Source organism: Accipiter gentilis, chromosome 1, assembly GCF_929443795.1.
Source record: "Accipiter gentilis chromosome 1, bAccGen1.1, whole genome shotgun sequence".
Classification (NCBI taxonomy): domain Eukaryota; kingdom Metazoa; phylum Chordata; class Aves; order Accipitriformes; family Accipitridae; genus Astur; species Astur gentilis.
The window spans coordinates 29,189,443-29,215,446 of NC_064880.1; the positions used below are offsets into that span (position 1 = coordinate 29,189,443).

Genomic DNA, 26,004 nt, shown 5'->3' on the forward strand with positions numbered 1-26,004 from the left:
TATTCTGAAGTGTTTATGTTAATAAATCAGAACACAGATGATAGGAGTTTAAACAGTGTACATTGAGATTTATTAGAACAAGCACTAATAGCAGCAGTGTACAGAGTGATGGAGACAATGTACTGTATGCACTGAACAATAATAATTATACAATTGCACTTCATCAGAGATCTATTAGAAAATGCTTTTCAGTAAACAGTTTCCCAAATCTAGCATTGTTTGGATTTGCCTCTGAGGAAAAAATACAAAAAATATGCTTTTTTTTTTTTTTTTTTTTTTTTTTTGTAAGGCATTAGCAACATTCATTGGCAGGCTAAACAAGTCATTTGTACATGCATTATCCAATTACATTGCAACAGGTAAAAGAGCATCACGTTTCCTCAAAAACTAGAATAGTGTGTGTTTTTTGGACACAATACCCGGATAAATCCGGCTCAGCCTGAAGGAAACAGATACCATCTTTTGTTACATTTTAGAGTACAACATAAACTATAGCATAGCCAAGGTCACCTTTATTTCCTACCAAAAGCTGTAGGACCTCCCTCAGTTGGAGTTGGTATTATGGGTATTGTGTATACCACATACATCACTGGAATAAAGTCTTCATTAAATTAATTTCTTTTGTTTACTATTCCCCCCACTACCACCTCCCTGAATCATGTGGCCAAAAGACACTCAACTGCAATCAACATTAACTACTGTATGAGCCTGGTTTTTATTGCATGAGAGGTAGTCAGTGTGAGGCCTCTGCATTCTGGATTACTACAACAGTATGTTCAAAACCAACTCACAAGTGCAAAGACACAGAATAAGTGTTGCAGCTGCATTATGTGGGAACTTGAAACTGTTTTTTTACTGCTCCTTCCTGGCCAGGTTCAATCTCTGAAGTAGCCAGAGAACTTGATATACCAAAAAAAGCAATTCTATTTACGTGCTGAAGCCTAGAAGGAGTGACGGGACGCACTTTCTCACATTCATGCTTTTCTAGGCTGAGATTAGGAGCATGCTCTTAGTCACCCCCTTCTTCGCAAATCAGAAAGATTAGTCTCCTTTTCTGATTGGCATACAGTACTAGCAACCCTCACTCTGGGCTGGCACCATCCTGGGGAAAGTACAGGGAAACAGGGGTAGGAGTTGCAAATATTCTTACAATTAAGCTTGCCAGAGTGAGACATAATATGATGAATTGTCATTGATTTAATCTCCTGTTCTTTCTTCCAAATGTCATACATAATGGAGCTTTGCAGAGACATGAAGTTAACTGGTTTTTAAATACTACAAGCCCCAGAATAAGGTCCCAAAATGCAAGAGAGTCAAAGGGAAGTCAAATATATTGCTCTGACTGGCAAGCAGCCAAACCAGCTGTATTTCACACATTTATCTTCCACAAGACAGTGCACATGTTCAAAATCAAGCTTAAGTGTACCTAGTTGAATACCTAGGCTCCACTGTACGTTAGGCCTACAGCTGAAATAGATTTGGGCAGCTAGATCATCCACTCACCTGGAAGCTCACTGAGTTCAATGGAGTACCAACAGCAGCTCAGCCTCATCTGCGTAGGTGCTCAGTTGTTTAAGCATATAGGAATTAAAAATCAAGTACTATAAAGCCTGGTGTAACTGGGTACATTGTTTTGATTTCTTAGGAATGTCGCTGTCGAGCCTTTCTATTTGAACTTTAGTATCTACATCTTTTAAACTTAATCCAATCAGACTGTTTGCAATGTTTATGCCAAGTAGGTACTGATGCCTGTGAGAGATCAAAGTCCAAGCAGATGAAGCAGAAAACAAATCTGACATGTGCATTGCTGATTAACTCTTGCACGTGAAATAAAAGTCTATAGATTTGGAGTATACAAATTATATCCTAGCTATGTTATTCCTCAGCTATTGATGTTTAGTAACAGTAAGCAATAGAATTGTTTTTACAGGCACAATTAAAGCCAGTATTTGGAGTCAGAATTAATAAGATGTAAAGAAGAATCAGCCTGAAAGATATACCAAACTTGTGAACAGTCAAGCACAAATAAATGCATTTGCAGGAAAGCAATCAAGATCAATCAAGATTACTTTTTTAAATGTTAAATTACTGAATGTACTATGACTAAACTTGGGCTTTTAAAAATTGTGATACTTTAAGTAGCTTAAATGGTTTTCAAAACGAATTTTTGCAAATCAATTTTCTATTGAGTTATTTAGAAATTATGGTACTGACTTTTTTTTCCAGTATCCTTTTCTTCTTCATTTCTTTACAGAAGTCCACAGTGAACTTCTGAGCATAAAATTAAGGGTGCTGCAGGTCACGTTTAATATTACAGTGCTCAAAAATAATGCCTTCTGCAACATTTGGGTAGCTGGGTACATAAATGCTTCTTATTTTCTTTCCGTCCCTTAAGTAACAGTTTTCTGTTGCTTTCAAACAACAGAAAAAATTTTGCCTCCTGCATCTAGGAACGCAGAATCTTCCTAGTTGCAGTCTGTTGTTCCCCTGTAAAACAGACACCGTCTACCCAGTACTCAAAAGCAGTACTGGCTTTATATGCCAGGCGTCTAGAAAGCAACTATTTGACTTTAAAATTCATCTTAAAATACGCAAAGCAAGTTTCTGTATACCTTTCTAGTTGACATAATAGCAGAATCACAGCGGAAAGACTCCGAGAACCTCCTTTTACAAGTATGCTACACAAAGAGGTGTGTAAGAAATCATCAGATTGGGGATTTTTTGTAGAATGAGCACAGGGATATGGGCAATCAGTAAAGAATGCTCTTTTAGCTATTTAGGTTTTGACATTTTGGCCTGCTAAAGAACTGGTGCAGGACTGTTTCCCATCTGAAATTAAAGGCTGTTAAAAGCAAAGAAGCTCAGTAAGGCAATGTAAAATTAACAACTGATCTAGACCTTACTCTTCTAATAGCATTCTCAGAGTCTGAGCAAGGTATAAATACTAAAATTTTACTACATTTCATACATGTGCGTATGGGATCTAATTTCAACAAAAAAGTGTGACATTATTGTCAATTCATATTAACTTTGTGCAAAAAATAAGAGAAAATACAGAATTCTTTGCTGTTAAAATACTGAGAAATTATAATTCACCAAACTGTTAATTATACAAAGGAAAGCAGAAAAAGACCCGAAGAAGAGTCTTGCTAATGGTTACAACAAAGAAAATATACCTAATATCCTAATGTAGAACTATCATAATGATCTCTGTGGATACCACAGTAGTTTAATTTTGTGATGGCTTTTTACGTGCTGAAGTATCCACTTCAGACAATCTAGCAGTAACAGATAAAGAACAAGAAGTTTGCTATGCATTGGTAAAGGAAAAGATTTCAGACATCAGATGCTAACAACTTGATTTCTTACTTATTTTATAGTAAATAACATAGACACAAATCAATATACAAAGTAGAACCCCATCCATCCAGAAAAGCCCCACTGACATTTCTTTTTGGTCCAAGGATTAAATTTTAGTGAGTAAGCATTATAGGTCCACCCCACTCTGAAAGCTGGAGATTTAGCAAGGTCTGAGCACTAGGTGCAAGACAGAAGCACCACTCTTCACGCCTGTGGAGTTCCAAACACTGTTTAATTTTTAAAACTGAAACTTCACATGTAATTAATTCTTAGTGAGGAATGAATGTTTGAAAATAATTAGTTTAGAAATAATTATAAAGGAACAAGAACAGTGCTTTTGTTAAGTGGAGCGAAAGCCTAACTAAGGTAGAAGTCACCATCTTTGCTTTTATGTCTACATACCAGAATACACTCATCAACCTTTATTTTTCAGCTCATAGTCAGGTCTTGTTTGAGACTCAGCTGAAAATATAATGTATTGTGATCTGAATTTTCTACACTATATTTCAACCACGAAAGAATACTTCAGTATCATTAACAAATCATGCTGAAGTTTACAGCAAGTGTTTTTTCCTCTGCATTAACCTGCTGGGAGGTCTGGAGCAGCAAAGTCCTCTCCAATAAGTAACACTTACTTCAAGAACTAAATAGACCTAATTTATAACCTCAGATTGGAATGATAATTTTCAATGTTGAATTCAAGATAGGTGACAAACCAAGTTTAATATATTTATGTATAATTTTATTGTTGGTGATCCAATCTCAAAATACGTTATAAAATATTAAGCAAATACAAAGATAATTTAAGATCTCATCTGTATTTCTTCAACACAGTTGAATAAGCTATCCTGAATCTTCCTTTGGCTGGAAAATACTGAGGATTAAACTTGTATTCATTTTGTTAATGTTACTGTAATATTCCTTGTTCAAGTGAATTTAACAAAGGAAGAGAGGGAGCATTCAGCACAGGACTAATAGAAAAGAAATTTGAGTTTGCAATCCTGACTCTTACACCGATTGTCCTTGGTGGACCTGACAAATCAACCGCTGGGCCACAAGTGCAATCATAAATAGTAATGCAACTTCAGAAAAAAGACATTGCATGTCTGGCTACACTGACTGGCACAAGAAGCAAGTACATCAGTGAAGACAAATAGTTCTGGTTGAATATTATCGCTGCGTATGCTGCTCTTGTGTAGCACTTACATCATTTTGATGCTCAGGGTGTAAAAGATGTTACTCACTTGTGACTTTTTGAAGGAATCTCCTCACCTCTTCCATTTTTGCATCCCTAATGTTCTGGGCCAGCAACACTATACATTAGCATAAGATATCCCTCTTTCATTAATGCAGACCATTAAAAGTAGCAGTCAATATGGAAACATGTTCCAGTGTTTCATAGGAGACAACATCTGTCATTGCTCCAGGAGTACGAAGAAGTAGCTTTACCATACTTCAATGAATTATTCATAGGTCAAGGGAGAATATATTACACACTGCTGATTATATATTCCAACTTTATTGTTTCCTTAATTATAAAATATGTAACTCTCTTTGTCCACATTACCAATACACGTTCAGCCAAATGCTGGCTACAGTCACTTTTATTTATAAAAGGAATAAAAACTTCCCTTCACCTTCAGAATTAATTCTGAGCAGATGTCATCAATCTTCCCTTTTTTCATGCTGTCATGGATCAGTGGAAAGAAAAATAGTATTAAGGTAACCTGCCTGAAATGGATTCAGCAGCTCTGCTGACATTTTAATTCATGAAAGTTAGAAAACTTTCTATTTTGTTACAGCTGTGCCACGGACAGAGCTGCTGTGACTAGTTTCACTGTTCTCCATTGCAGTCTCTCCCTCCCTTTTCTTTTCTGAGGTTTGTCAAAGATCGTAAGGCAGGGAAAAAAAAAATATTAAACATATGATGGGTTTGTAATACCATGATACTTGACAAAGGAGGAGAGAGGTATATAAAAACACCTACAAGTACATCACTATCACTTTTTAAACCTGCAAGATACCATATAAAAATCATTTCATAAAGAGGCTTTTCAGTTTAGTGGAAGAAAGACATAGCTTACACTAAAGCTAATGAATGAAGGTGTTTTACATTCCCTAGTTTAAAGAGCAAAAAATGTATTTGCTTTTGTAAGTAGATTCCTTACAATATATAATAGAAAAATAGAATAAATTGCTGTAAATAAGCCATTTCTGTGAGCTTACTGAGATTTGCAACATTCTTGCAGGTGCCATTCACTGTTCTAATGGAGCTCAGGGAGATATCCTCCCCAGAAATAATTAAACTTTATTAACACACTTAGTCCAGATTCTTCTGTTTAAAACAAAAAGAATAAAAAAACAGAAGAACTTTCTCCATTAAACTACTTCTGAGTGATACCAGAATTATAATAAAAGTAACCAGGGATGGTAAAATAGAAATTATACTACTTTTTATACCAAATATATCTTCACAACTTTGAGCACATGAACAAAATACTTAGTTGCTGCTGTATCCCTACCTACTGTGACTTTTATCAATATATGTTCTAAACAGGAAGTTCAAGTTTTATACAATTTTGATGACTGTTACTTAATGACAGGAAGAAAACCCAAGATAGTATTTTCAGCCCCAGCAGCTGCTAGAGTAAGTGGCTATGACACGGTAAACTTTTGTTAAGTTTTCTCCCAGGTCTGTGTATAACACAGGGTGACCAGTGAGGCCATTCCAGTGTTTCTTAAACAAGACATCTGTCATTAATCTTCCCCCCCCCGCTGGGCCAAACTCTCTGACTTAACCCCTCCTGTCATTTTAGCATATGAATACAAATACTCTTTCCTTTCAGGTGGATTTAATCTGAAAACTCTCCTTTACTTTCATTATGCAGCTCCAGTATTAGTAATGACACCTTAAATAAGAGCTATCCCTCAGATTACGACTGCAGCCAATGGCATGTTAAACAGCTAGTGTTTATCTCTGCACCAGACAATATTCAAAATCCTATAATACAAGGAGACCACACAAACCTTCCCTATACTAACAGTGCTTTGCTAGTGAAAGCAAGTTTTGCAAAACTCACAGAGAATTGGCATATTCAGCCCTCTTGGTTATTGTGCAAGTGCAAACGAACCTCCCCTCCCTCCCAGGGTATTTCTAAAAATTCAGATTTTTTGAGAGAAACTCTACGAGCAAGACTGCATTGCACTGGGCTCCACTCTGCCTGGTTCAAGGATGAGAAAATCCCATGTTACCTCCATGGGAATCAGAGGGCATGGCCCAGATACAAGGTCCTCACTAGGTGCCCATGAGGGCAGGACCAGCACTGGCTCCTGTTGTGCCTTAAGGTTTGTGTAATTTGTTTCCATAAAGCTCTAACAGTGTTCAGTAGGGAAATTAAGGGCAGTATCTTTCAAAACTGTGTCATGTATACATACTGCAATACTCGACATATGCCTAGCATGTGCTATTCAAATAAAACCCACAAATGCCTTACAAGCTCATTCAGAGTCAGAAGTTCAAAATGAGAAAAAATTAAAGGATAACATTATTTGTAAGATGAAAAGAGTTCAATTTTAAAGCCAAATACAAAAGAAGTTTATTTCATGCAACTTACATGTGTCTAAAATTAGAAGGGATGTCCAGATGACTTTTCAATCACAGTGATACTGTACGAAAATCAACTCATACTCAAATTGTATCTCCCAGTGAGATAACAATTTCTAATATGCCAAAAAATCTACCAGCTTGTTAATACAGATCTAAAATAGGAATGAAGCTATTTAAGTCTTTATAAGACATTACATTTGATGAAAATGGCTATTATTAACCTATCATACCTGCAGTACCAGAACAGGGAACAAATTAAGGTACTCTTTTGCAATATTAATTGAAAGTACAGTTCACTATTGTGAAACCAAAGCATACGGGTTGTGTATTTTATACAGAAATAGGTGTTTTGAGAAAACACAGGAAAGAGCAGAGGATACATCTTCGTAGTAAAAGTTAGAACTTCTTAAATTGTCTAAAAGGTTTTAAATGTCAAATGAGTTGCACTAATTTTCATCACATACCAAACCTATAGCAATTAAATCTACTGAGCTGATAAGTATTTTTCATGCCTTTCAAAAGCAAATACTGCCTAGATGAATGGAGTGAGGTGAGCTGAGAACTGCCCAAATCTCCAGCCTTGAAGGGCATCGATAAATGGCTTAAGTCCCGCTGGTAGCTAGCAACAAGGACAGCCCTGCAGGTGTCAATTCTGTGGCCCGTGTCAATCAACATCTCACCAGTGACCTGGGCAAGGACATAGACTACATGCTAACAAGTTCGCAGTTGACATTAAATTAGGAGGACGAGACGGCACGACAAATGGCAGAGCTTCGGTCAGAAGGACATTGCTCGGCTCGAGGACTGGGCCAGAAGACACTTCATGCAGTTCAATAGAAGTGCGAAGCTCTGCACCTGTGGTGGAAAAATCCCACGTTCTGGGAAGGGACGACCGAGCAGCAGCCCTGCTGAAAAGCAGCAGGCACTTACAATGAGTGCCAGGCTGCAAAGGAGCCAACAGTGAGTTCTCCCTGCAACATGGGAAACCCCATCCTGCAGTACACTGGCAGGGGATGTGGAAAGCCCACTATCCCCCGCAACTCAGCTCTGGTGAAATTTCATGGGTTGTCTAAAAATTATAATTTGGATAGAAGCCCCCAGACCTATCCTCTGTTAACCCATTCTCTTTAGAAACAGCACAAAATATGTCATGATGTCCCCCAAGGTTACAGGAAAAATTTAATAAAAGATTTTGCACAGAATCCATAGAATTCTGCACTATAAGAAACTGCTTTACAGTACACCTGCTAGCACTTTTCAATTTCTGATAAAGACTGCAAATATTTGTGATGCATTGTTTTGTGTCTCCTCTACTTACTAATTAACTAACTTAACATTCAGTAGGCTTAAAAAGTGCCTTCAACAGAAAGATTTAGCATATCACAGATTTATTTTTTTTTAATTCTAAAATTGTTAATGTTATTTTTCTTTCAATGAGTGTCAAATAAACAATTGGAAAAATAATTAAATCAGTGGTAGCATCTTTAGTGTACACCAAGTATCAGTTTGCATTGCATATAATGGCGTTCAGAAAACACTAGCAGAACACTGTAAAACTAAAGACCTTATTTCTGTATTTAAATTAAAAAACAACCTTTAAAAAAATTTGAGGACATGCAGTTTCTATCCCTCAAATGTACTTGCAGTCATACACACATAATGCTTTCTAATATCACGGTGAACTGCACACAAAGACTGGAGCATGATGTGGGCAAATGTTTAATAATGTTTTTAAGGAAAGTGACATAGAATAATTAATTGCTATTTTGCACACAATGTGCCAATTTGATTAATAGTGTACTGTCATTAAAGCAAGTAGGATGAAGTTAACCAAATATGATTAAAAACCCCCAAACTTTTTATATATTTTCATTTTTTTATAATAACAATTGCAGAACTAAAAATAAATAAATAAATAAATCGGACTAGGTTCAACTAGGAAAGAAAACGATATCATTCTTTGAATAATTCAAAATTTTCTTTGGAAGAAATCCTGTTAATCTGCACACAGGTTTTTTTTACACTAAATATTCATAAGCAATTCATGAGCATTCACAATTCTTATGAAGTCTACTTAATAGTTTCTTTAGGTTTTCATAGTTGTTCCTGATAATAGAACTGTGTGAAGAAACTGGAATTCATTAGTAGCTAGTTGCTCTGCCAGTTGCTTTGCCATACTAACAAGGAGGAGAACTAAATGCATATTAAATAATCAAAGTAATCTCAGTTCTGTAGGGACCTGATTCTGCAAAAAGAAGAAGCATAATCTACTGAGAACTGTTCAAGCAGCTCTGCTGGCAGGATCACATACCTATCTAATAACTTTTTTTAGGTCTTAGTACTAGAATCAATCTTAAATAGAAAAATTCAAGTGCACTATGTACGCTGTGTACATGTAGAAAGAGATACAGTGCATATGCATGACACCTAACCTACCATCAGTGCCTGGATGTATAATACACGCATAAATGGAAGACTAGAACATACCATATGGAATGCAGTTTTTACCTAATAAAATTACTTTTTTTCCTGTTATTAAAATCTGCCCTCCTACTGTTTAACGTTTCAGAGATTTTCAAATAGAAAGTGCCAAGCCTTCTCCCACATATATTAACTGAGGCTTAGCAACACATAAGAGACTTGGTTCTTAATCAAAAAATATAGAATCACTTTATGAAAAACTGTAAAATATAATTTTGCACAAAAGCTATTTTGGCAACACAAGTAGTAGTTGTTAGCTACAACACATGGGAACCTCTGCCATACTCTCAAATATAAATTTAGATAGGAAAAGCAGATGGGGAAAAACCAGAGCCAGTAAAGTAAACAGTGTGTGTGGCAGAAAATAGTTGTATTTACAGTACTGTCCAGCTTCTGGAGAGAAGCCAAAGAGCTTCCCATGAAATCTTTCTGTGCTTTTAACGCTGTTGCAAAGCTTCAGGGAATTCTAATTGTATGAACAGTTATGGGGAAATGAGATTCACTGTGAGACCATGTCTAGCCAGTGGTAAAAGTAATGATCGCATCTCAGCATCAGTAATTTAGAATATGAACTTTCTGACAAGCAATTCATATGCGTTTACCAAAATTGTCTCAAATTCAACCAGTTAGCAGTTTCTTTTCAGTCTGAATATACAGTCAGCTTCCCAAAGCTAAAGCATGTACAGTAGATCTCATTCCTCTGAAATACAGTTCGATGTTTGGTTGCCTTTTTATTTTAAATAATGCAGGTTCTCCAATATTTATATCATGATAAAATTCTAGTGTTTTAAAAATCTGCCCTTCACACAAGCCTAAGCATACATATTTTAAAATTACTTACTGTACATCTTCATATTTTGTTTAAGGCATGAACAATGGCATATGAATGGGAACAGCTTCCGGAAAAGCGTATCTTTTTGACAAAGGCCAGTCCAAGCACATCACACCAAAGGACTAACCTGAAGCCAGAAATGACAGTGTTGTGACCCAAGAGTTTTTAACAAAAATAGTTGAAACAAAATGGATTTTTTTCTCTTTTTCTTCCTTTTTTGTTTTGTGGGTTTTTTTGTTTGTTTTTGTAATTTAAATTATATTACTCTTAATGTCTGTTTAAAGCACCGGTTGCAGTTTTGCGTTTACCATCTCTTCCGAGTGACTTTGGATAACTCATCTGCTTCTTTTGTTCTGGATTTTCAGCATATGAAACTTTAAAAGGTTTCTGTTTCTTTCTTTTTTTTTTTTTCTTTTTTTTTTTTTAATGGCTGCTGCAAAATTAAAAAGATCCAGAAGTGGTCAGGGGCCTGGTCTAATGCACTTTCAAAAGTCCGTTATAAAGATGAAAATAAATGCGAATGATAGGTTTTTCCGTAGACCCACAAACCACGCTTAGCTATAAGAAACATATTGTGCATAGTTATTTTTTTTCTTCAGAGTGATATGTTTACTAGATCTACATTCTCAGTTTACCAGAGTACAGGAATTTCTACTTTACTAAAGCCAGGATCCTTTCGCAGTTCCCAGTAGGTGTCATTGGTAACCCAAGCTTCCCTTTGATTAGCGTCGATAACTTTTCTGTAGAAAGGAAAAAAAAAAAAAAAAGAGACAAAGAGGGGGAAAAAAAAGTTCTGACCATAGATCTCTGCTCTTATGTAATATGAAATCATATTCCATACCTCTCTGATCTAACCCAATACTAAATCTGATTTTATATTTCTAAAGGACACAAGAACAGTCAGGGATTTAACAATAAAAATCAGCCTCTACCTGTATCAGAAGTGGAAGGTTTAGAAAGCAGCCAAGATCGCAAATGTGTTGTCTGATCTGTGTGAACAGGTCTTAGAGCCACATAAAGCCTCTTTAGCCATTACAGATTCTGATTATGCGCAGGGGATCAACCAAGAGATCTAGCTTGCAGAATGCAAGTCTTTTACCATTTATGTCGTTTGTCTCCTCTATATTTTCCTTCTCTTCCACTACAAAACTGCATCAAGCATGTTCAATCTTTTCACTTTTGATTTGCCATGCTAAACATCAGGCTATTTGGTAGGACTAGCCCCTGTTTCAGAAGAATGCTTCAAACAAACAAAAAACCCTCCACTCAAAAATAAATTGTAATGTAAGTGTAAATATATATATACACTTATATATACATTTTACAGAGAGATATATGTATGTATGATATTGTTTTTCAGGTCACTGTTTATTACTTTGTTTATGCAATGATGTAAAACAATAACCTAGTTAAATCTTAGATTCTAATATTATACTTCTATTGCACTTCAAAAAACATTGGCTGAGGGGTGCAGCGGGCTTGTATAGCTGTTGCCCCTTCTGAGAAAATGATCTTTCAAGTATGAAGCTTTAAACTATGTAAAAATTGCTTCAGGCAGAGATCAGGTATCTGACTATTTTTCTTAAAATGGCCATTTTCCAGGCTTTCATGATTAACAGACTACGTTGGTGATAATTCTTGTAGCATTTTGTCCAGTCATATTACAGAAAACAGACTTACTACTGAAATGAATAGACTCACTTAAAAAATTTGGGTACATATTCAATGCTGTTTTCTTCCATGTACCGCCTCCGACCTCTCTGGAGTTCCTCTATTCTTTGTTTCTCAGATGCTGCCGCTTCTACGTTTCCTTCCTCCAGAAGCCTGTATGAATAACAGCAGGTCCTATAGCAATCATACAGTGTCTAGGACAAGGGATTTTCTAGTGCAAATCATCATAAAAATCAAGCAGAAGCCAAGCCAAGCCAAGCCTGTCTGTGTTGTACCCACTTTCAGATCTATACATAACCTCATAAAATAAGAATAACCGAGATGTGACTCCCCAGTTACATGTACCTGACCTATAGCCTAGGGCATACACTTTCTTTAGTAACTCCAACATATCACAAACATTGAAGTACTTTGAACTGAGATTTAGGAGGGAATTAGTGTGATTCCATTCATAGCAGGAGGGCAAGACATTTCAGAGCCTGTCTTTCTAGTTTCTTATGAGGAATCCCACCTCTGCCCAAAGACTGCACGATAGCTCTACTATACCAACAAGATGCTTTCTACTTTCCTTCAACTGAGTAAAGCAGAAATTTGATTGCAATACTGAATACCTTGCTCTGCTAGCAGAATCCTCCAAAGCTTAGTTCAGACTGTAGTGAAGACATAGACAAAATTCAATACTCAGCCAAACCCAGTCTTAAACCCAGCAATATTAAGCATATAAATAAGCATTCTTGCCTTTGATCTGGCCTGAATCGTGCATCTGTTGTAGGAAGAAGATCTTTCAGTAAAGGATCTAATTCATTGAGCTCAATAGCAAACCTCGTGAAGCCATAATAACGTTCATAATTGGTTGGCATGGAGCCTGTGTGAATATGTATGAGAAAGAAAAAAGCTTTTTAAGCTATTACTTTAAATATGCAAGAGATTAATTTATTTATTAAATTATAAAAGCAAAAATATTAATATATTTTACGCTTACATATAATTATAAAGCATCAAAAGCTATTCTCTAGGTGGAACAACATTCACTAAATATTAATTTGAACTGCTTATCCTGCGGAAGTTGTAATTACATGCTAATAGAGTCAAAACTTATGATTTTCCTTCCTTTTTAGATAAGAACTACTGTTTTCCAGATTTTCAAGTTAAACATAGTTTCCTGTTCCCCAGAAAGTGGGCTTACCAAATGTCTCTATAAAAGCTAAGCTTAACTGATCTTCAGAGTTGATTTTGGAACATAACACTCACTTGCAGACTGATTCGGCACTGTCCAACACCTTCAGCACTAACGTAGACATAGCAGAGAGTAGGGTGCAAAGCAGGTTTGAAAATACTATCTATACATAGTAGGGTTCAATATACTAACAATACTGACAATTGCTGGATAAACACTCTGCATGTATGAAAGATACTACAGGTGCAAAAGACGACTAATTCAACCTCAATGCCTATAAGCAAGCAGTAAGGAAGTTGAAATCAGCTCCTGAAATCACAGGAGCTCGCAGGCCCAGACATCCAATTTTTTTTCTTAAGTTGACCACAAGACCCCAGAGTATTTGACCAGGAGTTAGAGTGAGATGTAGAAGACTATGCCCTGTAAGAACATTTCCATTTACCATTATTATAAACTCATTTTGTTTATTTGTCTAGCCAGAAATTTAATTTCTCCAGTAGTATTTTGTGTATTTAAAGTGATGGCTAAAACAGCTCTACATAGTTTAGGGTTACACTACAGTGACTGCCAGAGTTTATTACAAGCTTCTTACCTGGCCTCCATATGCATTTGGCTGAAGGTGCAACCCCACAATAAAGACCTTCATGCCACTTTCCAAAAAGGCGATGAACCACCTTCCCTTCTTGATCTATCACAACTCCCTGCACCTCATTTACATTTGAATTCCAGTAGTTCACCTGCAAGTTTAACAAAGAATTACTAGTTCACACTGTTTTTCACATTATCCGTTGTATCAATACAGCCACTGCATGAATCTTAATATGTGGCACCAACTGTCCAAATTTTGTATCGGAACAGCTCACCTGGAACCAAGAATATCAGAATTGAAAATTCAGATGATCTGAATATTAATTGATTTAGTATATGAGAAACCCTGAATAATTTGATATGTGTTTTGGTATAAAGATATTTAAATTATCTGCACATCTGGAACCTATACTGTTGTTCATTAACCCAAATCCCACCACACAATTCAGCAAAAATTACACTTTGAAAGTTGCAAGATCGGAGCCAACTAACTCTCTTCTTTCTATATGGAGAAATACTGAATATACCTGTACATGTAAGGGAATCCTTTGATGGGTGCTGCACACTACTGTTTGCAGCAGGGGAGACATTCAGCCAGTATTACTTGTTATTTGTTGCTTTCTGTTTCTCTTCTCTGCTTTGCTTTTCTTAGACACATTTATTTCTTACACCTTCACCTACTGAGCCAGTTGCCCATTCTCAGAACATCCATCAAAACATGAATTTCAGATTTACAGTAACGCACCACTGCTAACACTGCAATGGTATTGATGTATATTTGTTGCAATATGAAGACAAACTTATTTTTAGGGAAAATAATGGATAGTAACATAGCTATATAGTGATGTGGTTTTATATGTGGTTCTTGTCTGGATATTAAAATACTATGAACCAAAGCAGCATTATTTAATCAAAAGAGAAAAAATATTGACTGCCCAATTCTAGCAAAGGCAGAAGTAAAATGGCACAGAAGTCTAAAGTGACTTTGTGTTTTCATTGTGGTAATACAAAAGAAATTATTAATTCTTAACCTAAAACCAACAACAGTGTAGCACACACCTATACAGCAATGCAACATTCTGATATCAAATGTTCAATGGAATGGAGTCATACTACTCAACACAGCACTCTCATTTGACAATTTTCATATTTATGAATGTTGATAAGACAGAATGTGGAATGTGGATTTCAGGAATACTAAATAAACTGCTTGATGTATGCTTGAACTATGCAGTTTTATGAATATGATATGTATTAGAATACATATGTTACCTTGACAAATGTGAGTTTACAAATACAAACACTGCTTTTTGTGTTTCTGATAGTTATCTCTCCATAGTGTTCTATCCACCTCCTTCCACTAAGAATATTATGTATGCAAGTAGTGACTTTGTTCCAGACATAGTAGTCTCCATACCTAAGAACAGATTAACAAGTGGTAACATACATTAACCATGATCATTAGGACAAAAAAGTAGAACATAGCTCCATTATCATAAATACAAGACCATATTCCTCAAACACTTTTGAAACAATAGCTTACTTTAATAAAGCACTGGTTCTAATCCTCCATAGAGGAGCTCACCTAAGCTCTAGTGCAGACAACTGAAGAATGGTGCTATGAACCACACATCAAGCCATTGTGAATCACCAAAGCCCTGCATAGCGTATTCACTGTCCTCAGAGCATTAACTGCTTTGGCCACATTTCCTCTAGGGGAAGGAGAGTGACCCAAAGATCAACATAAGGCTGAACTGAGGCTATAAGCAGACAAGGTAATTAAATTACAAATAGAACAAAATAAATATGGGAAGGAGGTAACAGAAAGGAAGTAGGAAGCAGGAGCTCACTGGCACATCATCCCTTTCCCTCTGTAACAACTACTCAGAGTCAGAGCATCTCTGTTGTCAAACAAGGGAGTAAAATGAGGGAATTATATTGTGCAAAGCACATTCTCCTTCAAAGCTAAGGGGGCAAGCATGAGGACAGCAGACAAAGATGCTCCTGAGTGCATTTACTTCAATTTCATGAGATGGATAAAGAAGTGGAGTGATGTCATGCTGTTAAAGGCAGAAAGAAAGGCTGGGTGCAATGTACAGGAGCAGGAATAGTACTGCAAAACCAGCAGACATGTTTAAAGTATCCTCTCCTTGCATATTCTCAGGATTTACAACTTGCAACTACTCTTAACTGTGGTGAAACTTCTTCTTCTCACTACTCTTTCAACATCTGAAGAACACGTTCTGGCTTAACTACATTTTGGAAAATGACCTTACATTACTAGCGGTTGTTCTGAGGGAACACGTAGCAGTATTGAGAGCCCTAGCAAGGACAGCACTAGCTGCTGACAGTGCTATATTGCAGCCTTGTTCTGAACAGTTGATTGTTACTATAGTAAAACTTGGGTTCTCTCTCCTAAAACATTTCTATCCCCCTCTGTCTACCGCTTTCTAGAGAGTTTGTATATCTTTCCTCCAAAAACCCAAAAGGATCTTCAGGCTCAAAAATGCTTCAGTATCCCCACCTGTACACTAAGGAGAGATGTGAGCTACGCACTACTCTCACCAGTACAAATCATGTGATGTCTGCATACACTTCCCCCAATCCATTCATAAGGCAGCACAGATTGCAGCAAAGACTGAAAACAAAAGGAAATAGGACAGTAGCTTACTTTGGAAGAGTCACATTCAAGGTTCCAACTGGCAGAATTTCCATTGATTTCCCCCAGAATTTGTTTTTCCACCTGATATCTGAATATAATAGTGAAAGATTTACAAAACTGAAAAGACCAAAGTCTCCTCCTTGCAGTGATCTGTGTGTCACACAAGATGCTCTATGCTAGGCTACCCAGTTTAAAACAGGAAAGTATGAGGTTGTCATGAAAATACAAAAGAAAAAAAATACTAGAAAATGACATCAGAGAAAAACTAAAGATAAATTTGATTTTTTTCTAGGAGTCATGGCTGTGCTACATTATTGTCAAAGCTCTCATGAAAACATTCAATAGAAATTAAATGTATATGTCAGTAGATACAAAGAAAGAAAGAGCTGCTTGTTCAACTGTGTTAAAAGAACTGCTTGTGTTTGTAAGAAAAAATAATTTTCTTGGTAAAAAAGCTTCTAACCAGAAAAGTATAAACAGACTGCAAGTGACAAGGGAAGTTATAACAAGTCTGCTCACTCTTAAGAATAAGAATTTGGAGGGAAATAATTCAGAGCATCAGTTTGTAATATGTTACTACAAAAATAATAAGTATAGAAACTGAGTAAGTTCCAAATGCAAAGCTCAGCTTGTACAAAGTTTTTACTTCCTAATAAAAAAGGAGTTTATGGTTTTGAATTAAAAAAGTATACCTTGCCAAAACACGAAGTTCTTCGATTCACAGTGACAGGCCGAAATGGGAGGATGGTGGCTAACCTGGAAAACAGTTTGACTTGAGTTAAAAACAGTTCATTTTCATTTCTAAGACAATACAATTGTTACTGCAATATGAAAATACTAAATAGCCCACACTATTTTTTAGCCTATGTTGCTATGAAAACAGATGCAACTTAAGTTTGTACTTAAAATGCAATGTACGTAAACCACTTCCTTGTGATTACTATAAAAATATATACCTTCTAGCATTTAACAAAGTTCATTCATACTAATAACCTTTTCAGAGACTTAAGATTGCTCTCAAATTAAGAGAGCAAACCATTCTAACTAGAAAGAAAAACCAAGATTACTCTATAAAACAAAGAAACCAAAAGCTAAATCTAAACAGGAGTGTCTATCTAGAAACAAGCTTTACCTGCTCTGAGAAAAATCGAAATCCTTTGTCTTCTCTAATACATTCATAAGTTTCACCAAGCACTGGGTTAAATGGCTTGCTTCCTGCTCTAAAGTATGTAGAGGCATAGCCTGATGCTGCAAAAGCAGCTATGAGAACCTGTGAAAATATAGACAAGAACATAAGCGAGTATAGGCAGACATTCTTGTGTATCACTACGTGGCATCCCACAACTCACTCCAGTCAAAGTGAAATCTGGATTAATGAAGCATGCCCAAGAGTGAAGCCATACATCCCAACCAGAACTAGTATAAACTGTATTTCTTTTGTTGATATAATTTGTTTTTCTTCATGGCCTCAGTCAGTCTCTTTCAACAGTCCCCTAAAAATAACAATCTGCACAAGATACTGTTCTACCTTTGACCAGGCTTATCAATAATGATCTAAAACACAGACCCAGCTCTAGTCTATGCTCCTTGTGAATAAATACTATATGATAACTTCTGATGACAAGATCACATACCATTTTCCTATGGGAACTATTTTATTTAGTACCAAACATAAATGGCTCTCACTTAAGATGTCCTTAATGCAGAGTTATCTCAGGATCTTCCATGCATGTGCAGCCTTATCAGCCCCCTTGTCTACATGTACAACCAAAATTTAGTAGTCCCTAAACCAGGCCTAGCTGGGAGTAATAAACTAAGTGACATGCCACAGTAATTTAGATTACAGCTCACTTCAGCGGAGTTTAAAAAAAAAAAAATCACAACAGGCACTCAGAAGTTGAAACAAAACAAGTGGGTTTTCATCCCACTGTGTTATGAGTGCTCCATTCTCTACTCACTTCATATTATTCATAAATACAGCATCAACAGAATTAGTGCTCTTTTTGTGGGCTGTTCTTCAACAGTGTCCTGGTTTCAGCTGGGATAGAGTTAACTGTCTTCCTAGTAGCTGGTACGGTGCTATGTTTTGAGTTCAGTATGAGAAGAATGTTGATAACACACTGATGTTTTCAGTTGTTGCTCAGTAGTGTTTAGACTATAGTCAAGGATTTTTCAGCTTCTCATGCCCAGCCAGCGAGAAAGCTGGAGGGGCACAAGAAGTTGGCACAGGACACAGCCAGAGCACCTGACCGAAAGCGGCCAACAGAGTATTCCATACCATGGGACATCCCATCCAGTATAGGAACTGGGAAGTGGAGGCAGGGAATCGCCGCTCGGGGACTAGCTGGGTGTCGGTCAGCAGGTGGTGAGCAATTGCACTGCACATCATTTGTACATTCCAATCCTTTTATTACTACTGTTGTCATTTTATTAGTGTTATCATTGTCATTATTAGTTTCTTCTTTTCTGTTCTATTAAAGCATTCTTATCTCAACCCACGAGTTTTACTTCTTTTCCTGATTTTCTCCCCCATCCCACTGGGTGGGGAGGGAGTGAGTGAGTGGCTGCATGGTGCTTAGTGGCTGGCTGGGGTTAAACCACGACAAACAGTAAAAACCTTCATTCTTCCAAAACCTTTTTCATGAATTTAACTATAATACACTACAGAGAAATGAGGGGGTTTACTATCCTTATGATATATAGAGCAATGAGAAGAAGAAAGTTTCCACTACATTTGGATGCTTATTTAAGATAGCAAAGTCCTGATTTTTCAAAGAACAGCAAAGAAGCAGGTAACATATTCACAGTACTGCTACTACCACTGATGCTTTGGGTATTCAGGACTTTTGACAAGCAGGCCCATGTGCCTTGGCCTGGGTGTGCACTTTGCATTTTTAAGGTACTTGTTAGAAGTTTGGCTTGTATCCTCAGTATTGCACTAGGTATCTGTAGCAGAGAAGGAGATTGAATCCGTGTTTCCGAAGAAGCTTTCAGTTGCACCACGGCTTTTCCTTCCTGAACTCTCCTGACTCCTTCAATACTCACCTTCCAAGCTTTTCAACAAAAGAGGCAGAGTCCTGCAGGCAAACAGCCTGCTTTACTCAGTACAACCCTGCCCAGTCCTTATAGTATCTCCCTTTTGTGAGGGACATAAGGAGTCTTGTAGGAAAACAGCATGCAATGACAAATAATTCAACCCCCTATAATAAGACAGGTCCAACTTCTTCAGGGGCAAGGAAAACATACCAATGTTTAGGACCCCTCACTCTCCTGCAGGCCATGTAAATGTGGCAGTTCATGCACCTGAGCGTGTGGCTATATGACAGCCACAGGCAACCTCTGTTCTCCCAGTTATCCACAGTGTTGTCAGTCCATACTAGGGAACAGTAGATATGTTCATCAACAACACTGCCAAATTTCCCTAACAGCCTTTCCCTCTTTCTTCTGAAGAAAAGGAGACATGACAGATCAAAGCACCCTGAGTCCTGAACACAGGCTGTTGGCTGTCAGTTAAAAAAACAAGACATACTTACAGGGCAATTGAAGTCAGGCTGCCCAGGCAAACCATTTTGGTGGTTTGGAACTTCTCTATTAGAAATTGCCTAGGATGACATCTTATTGACATCTACAATGATCATAAGGCAGCCACAGACTTGATTAGCTCTTAGAGGCTACTGGACTTGATCACTGAAAGCCAGGAAAGGATGCTGCAGGATTAGAAACTGCCAATGTCTACATATATGGTCCTAGAGAGTGAGATCAGTCTTCACATCAATGAGTCACAATTGCAGGACTTGGTTTAAAGTCACAAAAAGTCCCTCAGCCGTGTTCAGATCAAACCTACCACCTCTAATTGTTCAGAGCATTCATTTGACCCAGAAGGAGGTCTGTTGTCTGTGAACAGGAAGAGCAAGATAGGACCCTGCACAGACCTCCACTCAACAGCTCCCTTTTTAATACAGACATAAGTGCTACACTAGATTTATTACCATGCGTTCATAAGGATCATCTGTTTCAGCAGCCTTGTCCAAGAGTTCACTGTATTCCAGCTCTTCACAAAGATGCTGTAAGGTATTCAGAGGTTCATTTAGCTCAACTGGCATGGATACTTTGGAAAGATCTTTGCCAATGTTATTTCTCAAAATATTCCACAGATTGATGTTACTGGTGTCAGGGCTGGGAGCTGGGAGACAAGTTCTCCGTCCATTCCTGAATGCACCTCCTGTTAGCTCACCATTAAGAACTAGGAAGGGAAAAAAATATCATAAGAAAGCACTAGATTAAGAAAAACAGACCACCAGAACAAGCAAGCCCAACTTCACTGATTTCAGCTGAGTTAGTCTTGTACAGACATGCAGTAAATCTGGTACAAGAACAAAACCAAAATAATTTTCCAAAGTTTAAAAATAGCAGTATACTTTGCCGGGAAATGTTGTCTGCAACGCTCGTGTTGTCCTCAGATATATTATCACTCACATCACTGATATAAGATTCATCATCAGAAGCCTAGAACATAAATAAAATATCACCTAAGTCAAATACATATAAAATATACCAACAAATTAGACAAATATAATTGAAACACAAATATTCAAAGAAATCATCTCTACTCAGTTAGAGCTTTCAACTAAATCAACTGGATGTTTCAATCAGCCCATACTGCCAATGCACTAAAAATGTCAAAACAAATGCTATGCTCTCCTTATGTTTCTGAATTCCTTAATATGAAGCCAAATACAGGCATTAAATTTGCAAAAGGGTGACCTCAAATGAGACCAGAGATGAACAAAAAATGGACAACATAATGCGCTGGGGATGGGAGGTGAGAAGAGACAGATAGATTTGTGCTCTTTATAAAAAGCCAAACAATAAAACCAGCTTGTGTTTCAGCAAAAAATTATATAAACATCGACCTGTCATTTTGCAGAACAAGAACTACTTCACTGTCTTAACAAGTTTGGGGGTTTTTTCAGAAATATTACTTTCAAAATATTTTACCATATTTACTGATAACAGAGTATTTATTATAAGGCCTATACCATTTGGGGGTGACTTTGTAAAGTTTGCATTTTTTTTATACCAGACACACTGATTTTCCATGCTGATATAGATAATCCAGACTATTGAGATAACATGTACTTTACACCTGCCAGAAGCAATAAGATAAGGAACCAATCCATTCTTTAGATGAACAACTCTAGCCATGGTTGTGCCAACTCGTGGCACATGAGCAATCCTTGTCAAAAAGAAAATACGGTGGAACACTCTTATTTCCTCTTACAGAAGAGTTGTGGTAGACCACAGCAGTACTGTGGCTTTATAAAAAGGTATTTTAAAAAAATAAATAAATTTTTAAAATTGAAGAATTTATTCAGAATAGCACAGGAAAGCTGTGGACAGCAGCATGATTCAGGAGCCTGAATTGTATCTGATGGCTTTAACTTTGAGACTGAGTGAGACAATTTTTCAGGCTTTTGTCTACTTCTCTGATTATAGAGAATAACTTTATATGGATACTAGAGGACTTTTTTTTTAAAGAATATTTTAAAATCTGTATTAGTTAATGGCATAGTCAGACATAATTGCTCCTGTCTATGTCATCCTTACATGAAACTGTCATAGTCTAGCAAGGACAGATACTGAACATAAGCTACTGATACAAACAACTTTCAAGTCAGTTTTACACTTCAGGGAACTTCTGCGCTCCATCACAAGTGAGTCTCAGGTTCATTTATCTACACCTTACACATTCTGATACCTTTTTATTCTACGTATCATTATTAAAAAACAAAACAAAACAAAAAACCCATTCACTAGTGGTAGCAATACCTAAATCTGTCCAACAGCAAAGCTGCAGCATGCTGTCATAGCCTACCTCATTTTCTGACGAGCTGGCAGATAGAAGCACTTCCTGTGCATCAAAGAACTCTGAAACGGATTCAGACATAGAGAGCCTGCTCTCATTAGAAACTTGCTGAGACAGTGGCAAACTGACATGAATTTGTTCACCCGTCTGTAAATAAAGCACAGAAAAATAAAAGTATTATTTCTAATATAAAAGAAATATGCATAGAAGGGGTAATTCACCTGAATAATTTTTCTATGCCAAATATAACCAAAGGTAGTAAAGATGACAGCATTTTAGTAGGGCTTTGTGTGTACCTAACAGATGAGACTTTGACAAATTACAAAATAAAGTGCATTTTGAGCAGTGAGATACATGTCTTCGAGGCCTGCTCAGCATCAACTGCTAAGTTATAGCAGCACAAATAATCACAGATCTAGTTCTGTATCCAGAGGAATGATTTTGTGGACAATAGTTGGATTGTGTCAGACAAATTCAGCCATGAAATTCAGATGAAAAGACACCAGGTCATAACAAATTACATCACTGGGAGCTAGCTTTGATACAACCAAAACTCAAATATAAAGCTTTATAAGGTCAGGGAGTTATAAGTTACTTTCAAAATAAATGCGCTTGTGAACCAGTTTAGTAACAAATGTTTGAAATGTCTGAATATTCAGGAGGATGGCTATAATATATATTTATGTGCTTTGATTCCGTGTTTGTACTTCAAAACTCGTTCGAAAGATGCCATTAACACTGACTCAATACTACTAAAAGGAATGAACTCTCTATGGTTTATTATAAAAAGAATTTAACAGCAAAGGCAAGGGTTCAAAACTGTGTTATGTGTATATCAGTAGGGGGGGCAAGCTAATTTAAATAGTGGAACATATATTCCTCTTCCTGCTACTGATGGGAGAAACACCAGGTTTCAACGTGTTACCCTACAGGCTGTCATTTTAAGAAGGGAGGAAAACAAGATTCTCTTCCTGTACCATTCCACCAAAGGAACTGCTGCTGTGCAGGGAAACAGGCTTCTGACTTAATCCCTTAATTTATATAGCAAGTTGCTTCTGGGAGATAATACAGATGAAACTACCAAAGCCCTTCTAAACACAGTTAACTCTTCAGATTGCAACGCCATCCCCATTAATCTTACTACAAAAGTCCTGCAAATGGTTTTGTTGGCATCTTAATCCTGTAGAATTATTCTATATAATTGCCTCAAAATGCACTAAGTGGGGGAAAAAAAAAAAAATCAATCATAAACTAGCCAAGAGGTCAAAAACCATTCCTTTTTCACTGGGGCTTATAAGCTTGTAGATGGTTTATGATGTTTGATGAATTATAATGGAACAGAAGCTCATTTCACTGCTATCTTTACAGGAAGTGATTGAAATTTTAAGTTTTTGTATTAACTAGAGGGACATGGAAAAATACACATGCCCCTACCTGAAAAAGATGCTCACACAGGCATTATCTACACACTGCAAGATTATACATATAAAGCAACCAAGAGGAGTGAATAAGAGATCTGGGAACTTCGAAAAACTTCTTCAGTCAGACACACTTGCACCAAGATAATGATGTACATATGGAAAAGAAACAGCTAACCAAGAAAAAACACAAAATAGAAAAGATGGTCATTGCTCAGAACTTCACTGCAGATTGCTGTGCTGTGGTACCACTTCACCTCTATCTTCTGTTGCTAGTCTCCAATGTGCTGGACTCCTGGAAAAATTGTTTGGACATTTTCAAAAAGCAAATAAATGAAAGTAATCAGAAACATTTTTTCACCTTCCTTTCTTGTTGGAAGAAATAATTAGGACACAAAAGTATGTTAATTGAAATGCCATGTGCATAGAAAAAAACAAGTGGAAATGACAAATGAAAAATATTTTTGTAAAATGCAAGCCGAAGGCTGTCAAAGTGACCACATTAATTGTAACATATTACAGCTCACAAATTCAGATTTGTTCTTCTCATGATGGAAGCTGACTCGTTACTATCACAAATGTCCAGTAATCTGTTCACTGAGGAAAGCAAAACAAGGAAGACTAGATGTTGCAAACATGGTATTAATATAGTGCTTGGTTCATAGACTGAACCTTTTCATTTCAGCAGTGCCACTCAAGATATTAAACATCAGGCCATTTAAGCACTTGCAGGATCAGGCCATTAAATACTGTTCTGTTGATTTGGCAAGAAACTAAGATACAGAATTGGTTAGCTACTGTGTGTTACATTCAAATACAGTAAAACCTCACTAATTCCCACAGCCAACAATTAATATTCCAAAACTGGAGTCCTTCCCTGTGTCTCTGCAGAGACCAAACTGAGCTCTTTCATGAGATCTGACATATGCAAAATAAAAGACAGAAGTTTTATTTTATGTAAGGAAAAATATAATCTGACTTTTTCTACAAATGAACATTTGCCAATCTGAAAAATTCTGTAATTTGCCAGATGTATTTCAGCTATTAGTGAGAATTAGCAAGGTTTGATTGTACTCTAAATCCATTAAAGGCCAAAGTCTTACCTCATCAGGACTAGGGATAATATTTACACTGACAACCTGATCACAAATAACAGATTCTGAATGTATTCTGTTCAAGCGACTCCTTAGTTCAGCATTCTGGTTGAGAGCCTTAAAATAAAAATTGCACATTTCATTTAAAATTAAAAAGTGTTAAACAGCAAAAAAAAAAAAAAAAAAAAAAAAGAGAAAAAGAAAAAAAAATGTAGCTTCTTCCCAGCAATTTCCTAAGAAATTACAGAACCTTCTTTTTTCTTTTTATAGAGATACCTGGTTTGAGATCTTCTCTAAAATGATTTAATCTTTTGGCTGGTTTGCCTTCAGTGATTTTCAGGGGGCAGGGGGTACAGATATTCTCCCACAACATAACAGTGGCATTCTACCATAATTCTTCAGATAGCTCTTTGGCAGGTATACTGGTGGGTACATTACGGAAATGGGGAGTGAACGCAGCAAGAAAAAATGAAACCACAGAACAACAAATGGGAACTACTCGCAAAATGCCCAAAGAGGCAATTCTTGGTTTACAATTATACAGCCCTTTCTGAACCAAGGTTATCATCACTTAGAGCCTGCAAAAGGAAATTGCTTCCTTTCCAGCAAAACCAACATAATTGCTAGTAACATTGGATGTTTGCCCATCTGATCAATTTGATATATTTGCATATGTGTACTCGTTTCAAACTACTGATCCACTAGAGTGGTATCTGCTGATTTTTCTCCTTTTTTAAAGTTCAACCTAGATGATAAATTTGGGTGCATATATACATATTGTCTGTTATCTAGAAAGACTCGTGCAAGATTCTGAAATCCAGAAAAAGTGTAATATGTTACATACCTAGAACATGAACTGACTTAACCCTAATATATCCCCATTACTGAGGGATATGGAAAGGAACAACAGACAGACATACTGTTTTAGTAGAAAATGACTGTTACAATGGAGTAAGAATCTTCTTCTGTCTCCCCCTAGTGTACACTCAGGAATAGATTGCATGAACGTACCAAAACAAAGTAGGACCAAAGTAAAATAGGTTAGCTTAAACTGTCACTAAACAGTTTGAGTGACCCCATTTTGCTTTGTTCTTAAACAGTCTGGGCATGTTCGCAGTTGCCATCTACCAGGAAGGGAAGGTGACAACACCAGGCTGGCACTAGCTTCTTAAATTGCTCAAACCTGGTCATGAGGCTGGTTGAACCCAAAGGTCAAATTTCCACTTATTCCCCATTGAGACTATGAAC

General features: G+C 36.8%; 1 protein-coding gene across 8 annotated transcripts in view; it reads right to left on the reverse strand.

Annotated features, from left to right (window-relative positions):
- Nucleotides 1-68: 68 nt before the first annotated feature.
- Nucleotides 69-26,004, reverse strand: part of OSBPL6 (oxysterol binding protein like 6) — a 111,091-nt gene continuing 85,155 nt past the window's right edge. For 6 of the 8 annotated variants that reach the window (XM_049806303.1, XM_049806294.1, XM_049806339.1 and 3 more), the window contains 12 exons: nucleotides 24,766-24,873; nucleotides 22,254-22,391; nucleotides 20,797-20,884; nucleotides 20,368-20,621; nucleotides 17,511-17,648; nucleotides 17,071-17,134; nucleotides 16,388-16,466; nucleotides 14,989-15,133; nucleotides 13,721-13,865; nucleotides 12,690-12,816; nucleotides 11,982-12,104; nucleotides 69-11,020 (listed from right to left, as the gene is read on the reverse strand). In XM_049806303.1, coding sequence (XP_049662260.1) covers nucleotides 10,912-11,020; nucleotides 11,982-12,104; nucleotides 12,690-12,816; nucleotides 13,721-13,865; nucleotides 14,989-15,133; nucleotides 16,388-16,466; nucleotides 17,071-17,134; nucleotides 17,511-17,648; nucleotides 20,368-20,621; nucleotides 20,797-20,884; nucleotides 22,254-22,391; nucleotides 24,766-24,873 — 1,518 coding nt within the window. In that variant the 3' untranslated portion in view covers nucleotides 69-10,911. The remainder of the gene's footprint in view (nucleotides 11,021-11,981; nucleotides 12,105-12,689; nucleotides 12,817-13,720; nucleotides 13,866-14,988; nucleotides 15,134-16,387; nucleotides 16,467-17,070; nucleotides 17,135-17,510; nucleotides 17,649-20,367; nucleotides 20,622-20,796; nucleotides 20,885-22,253; nucleotides 22,392-24,765; nucleotides 24,874-26,004) is intronic. The other 2 variants (XM_049806348.1, XM_049806330.1) reach the window with 1 other exon arrangement.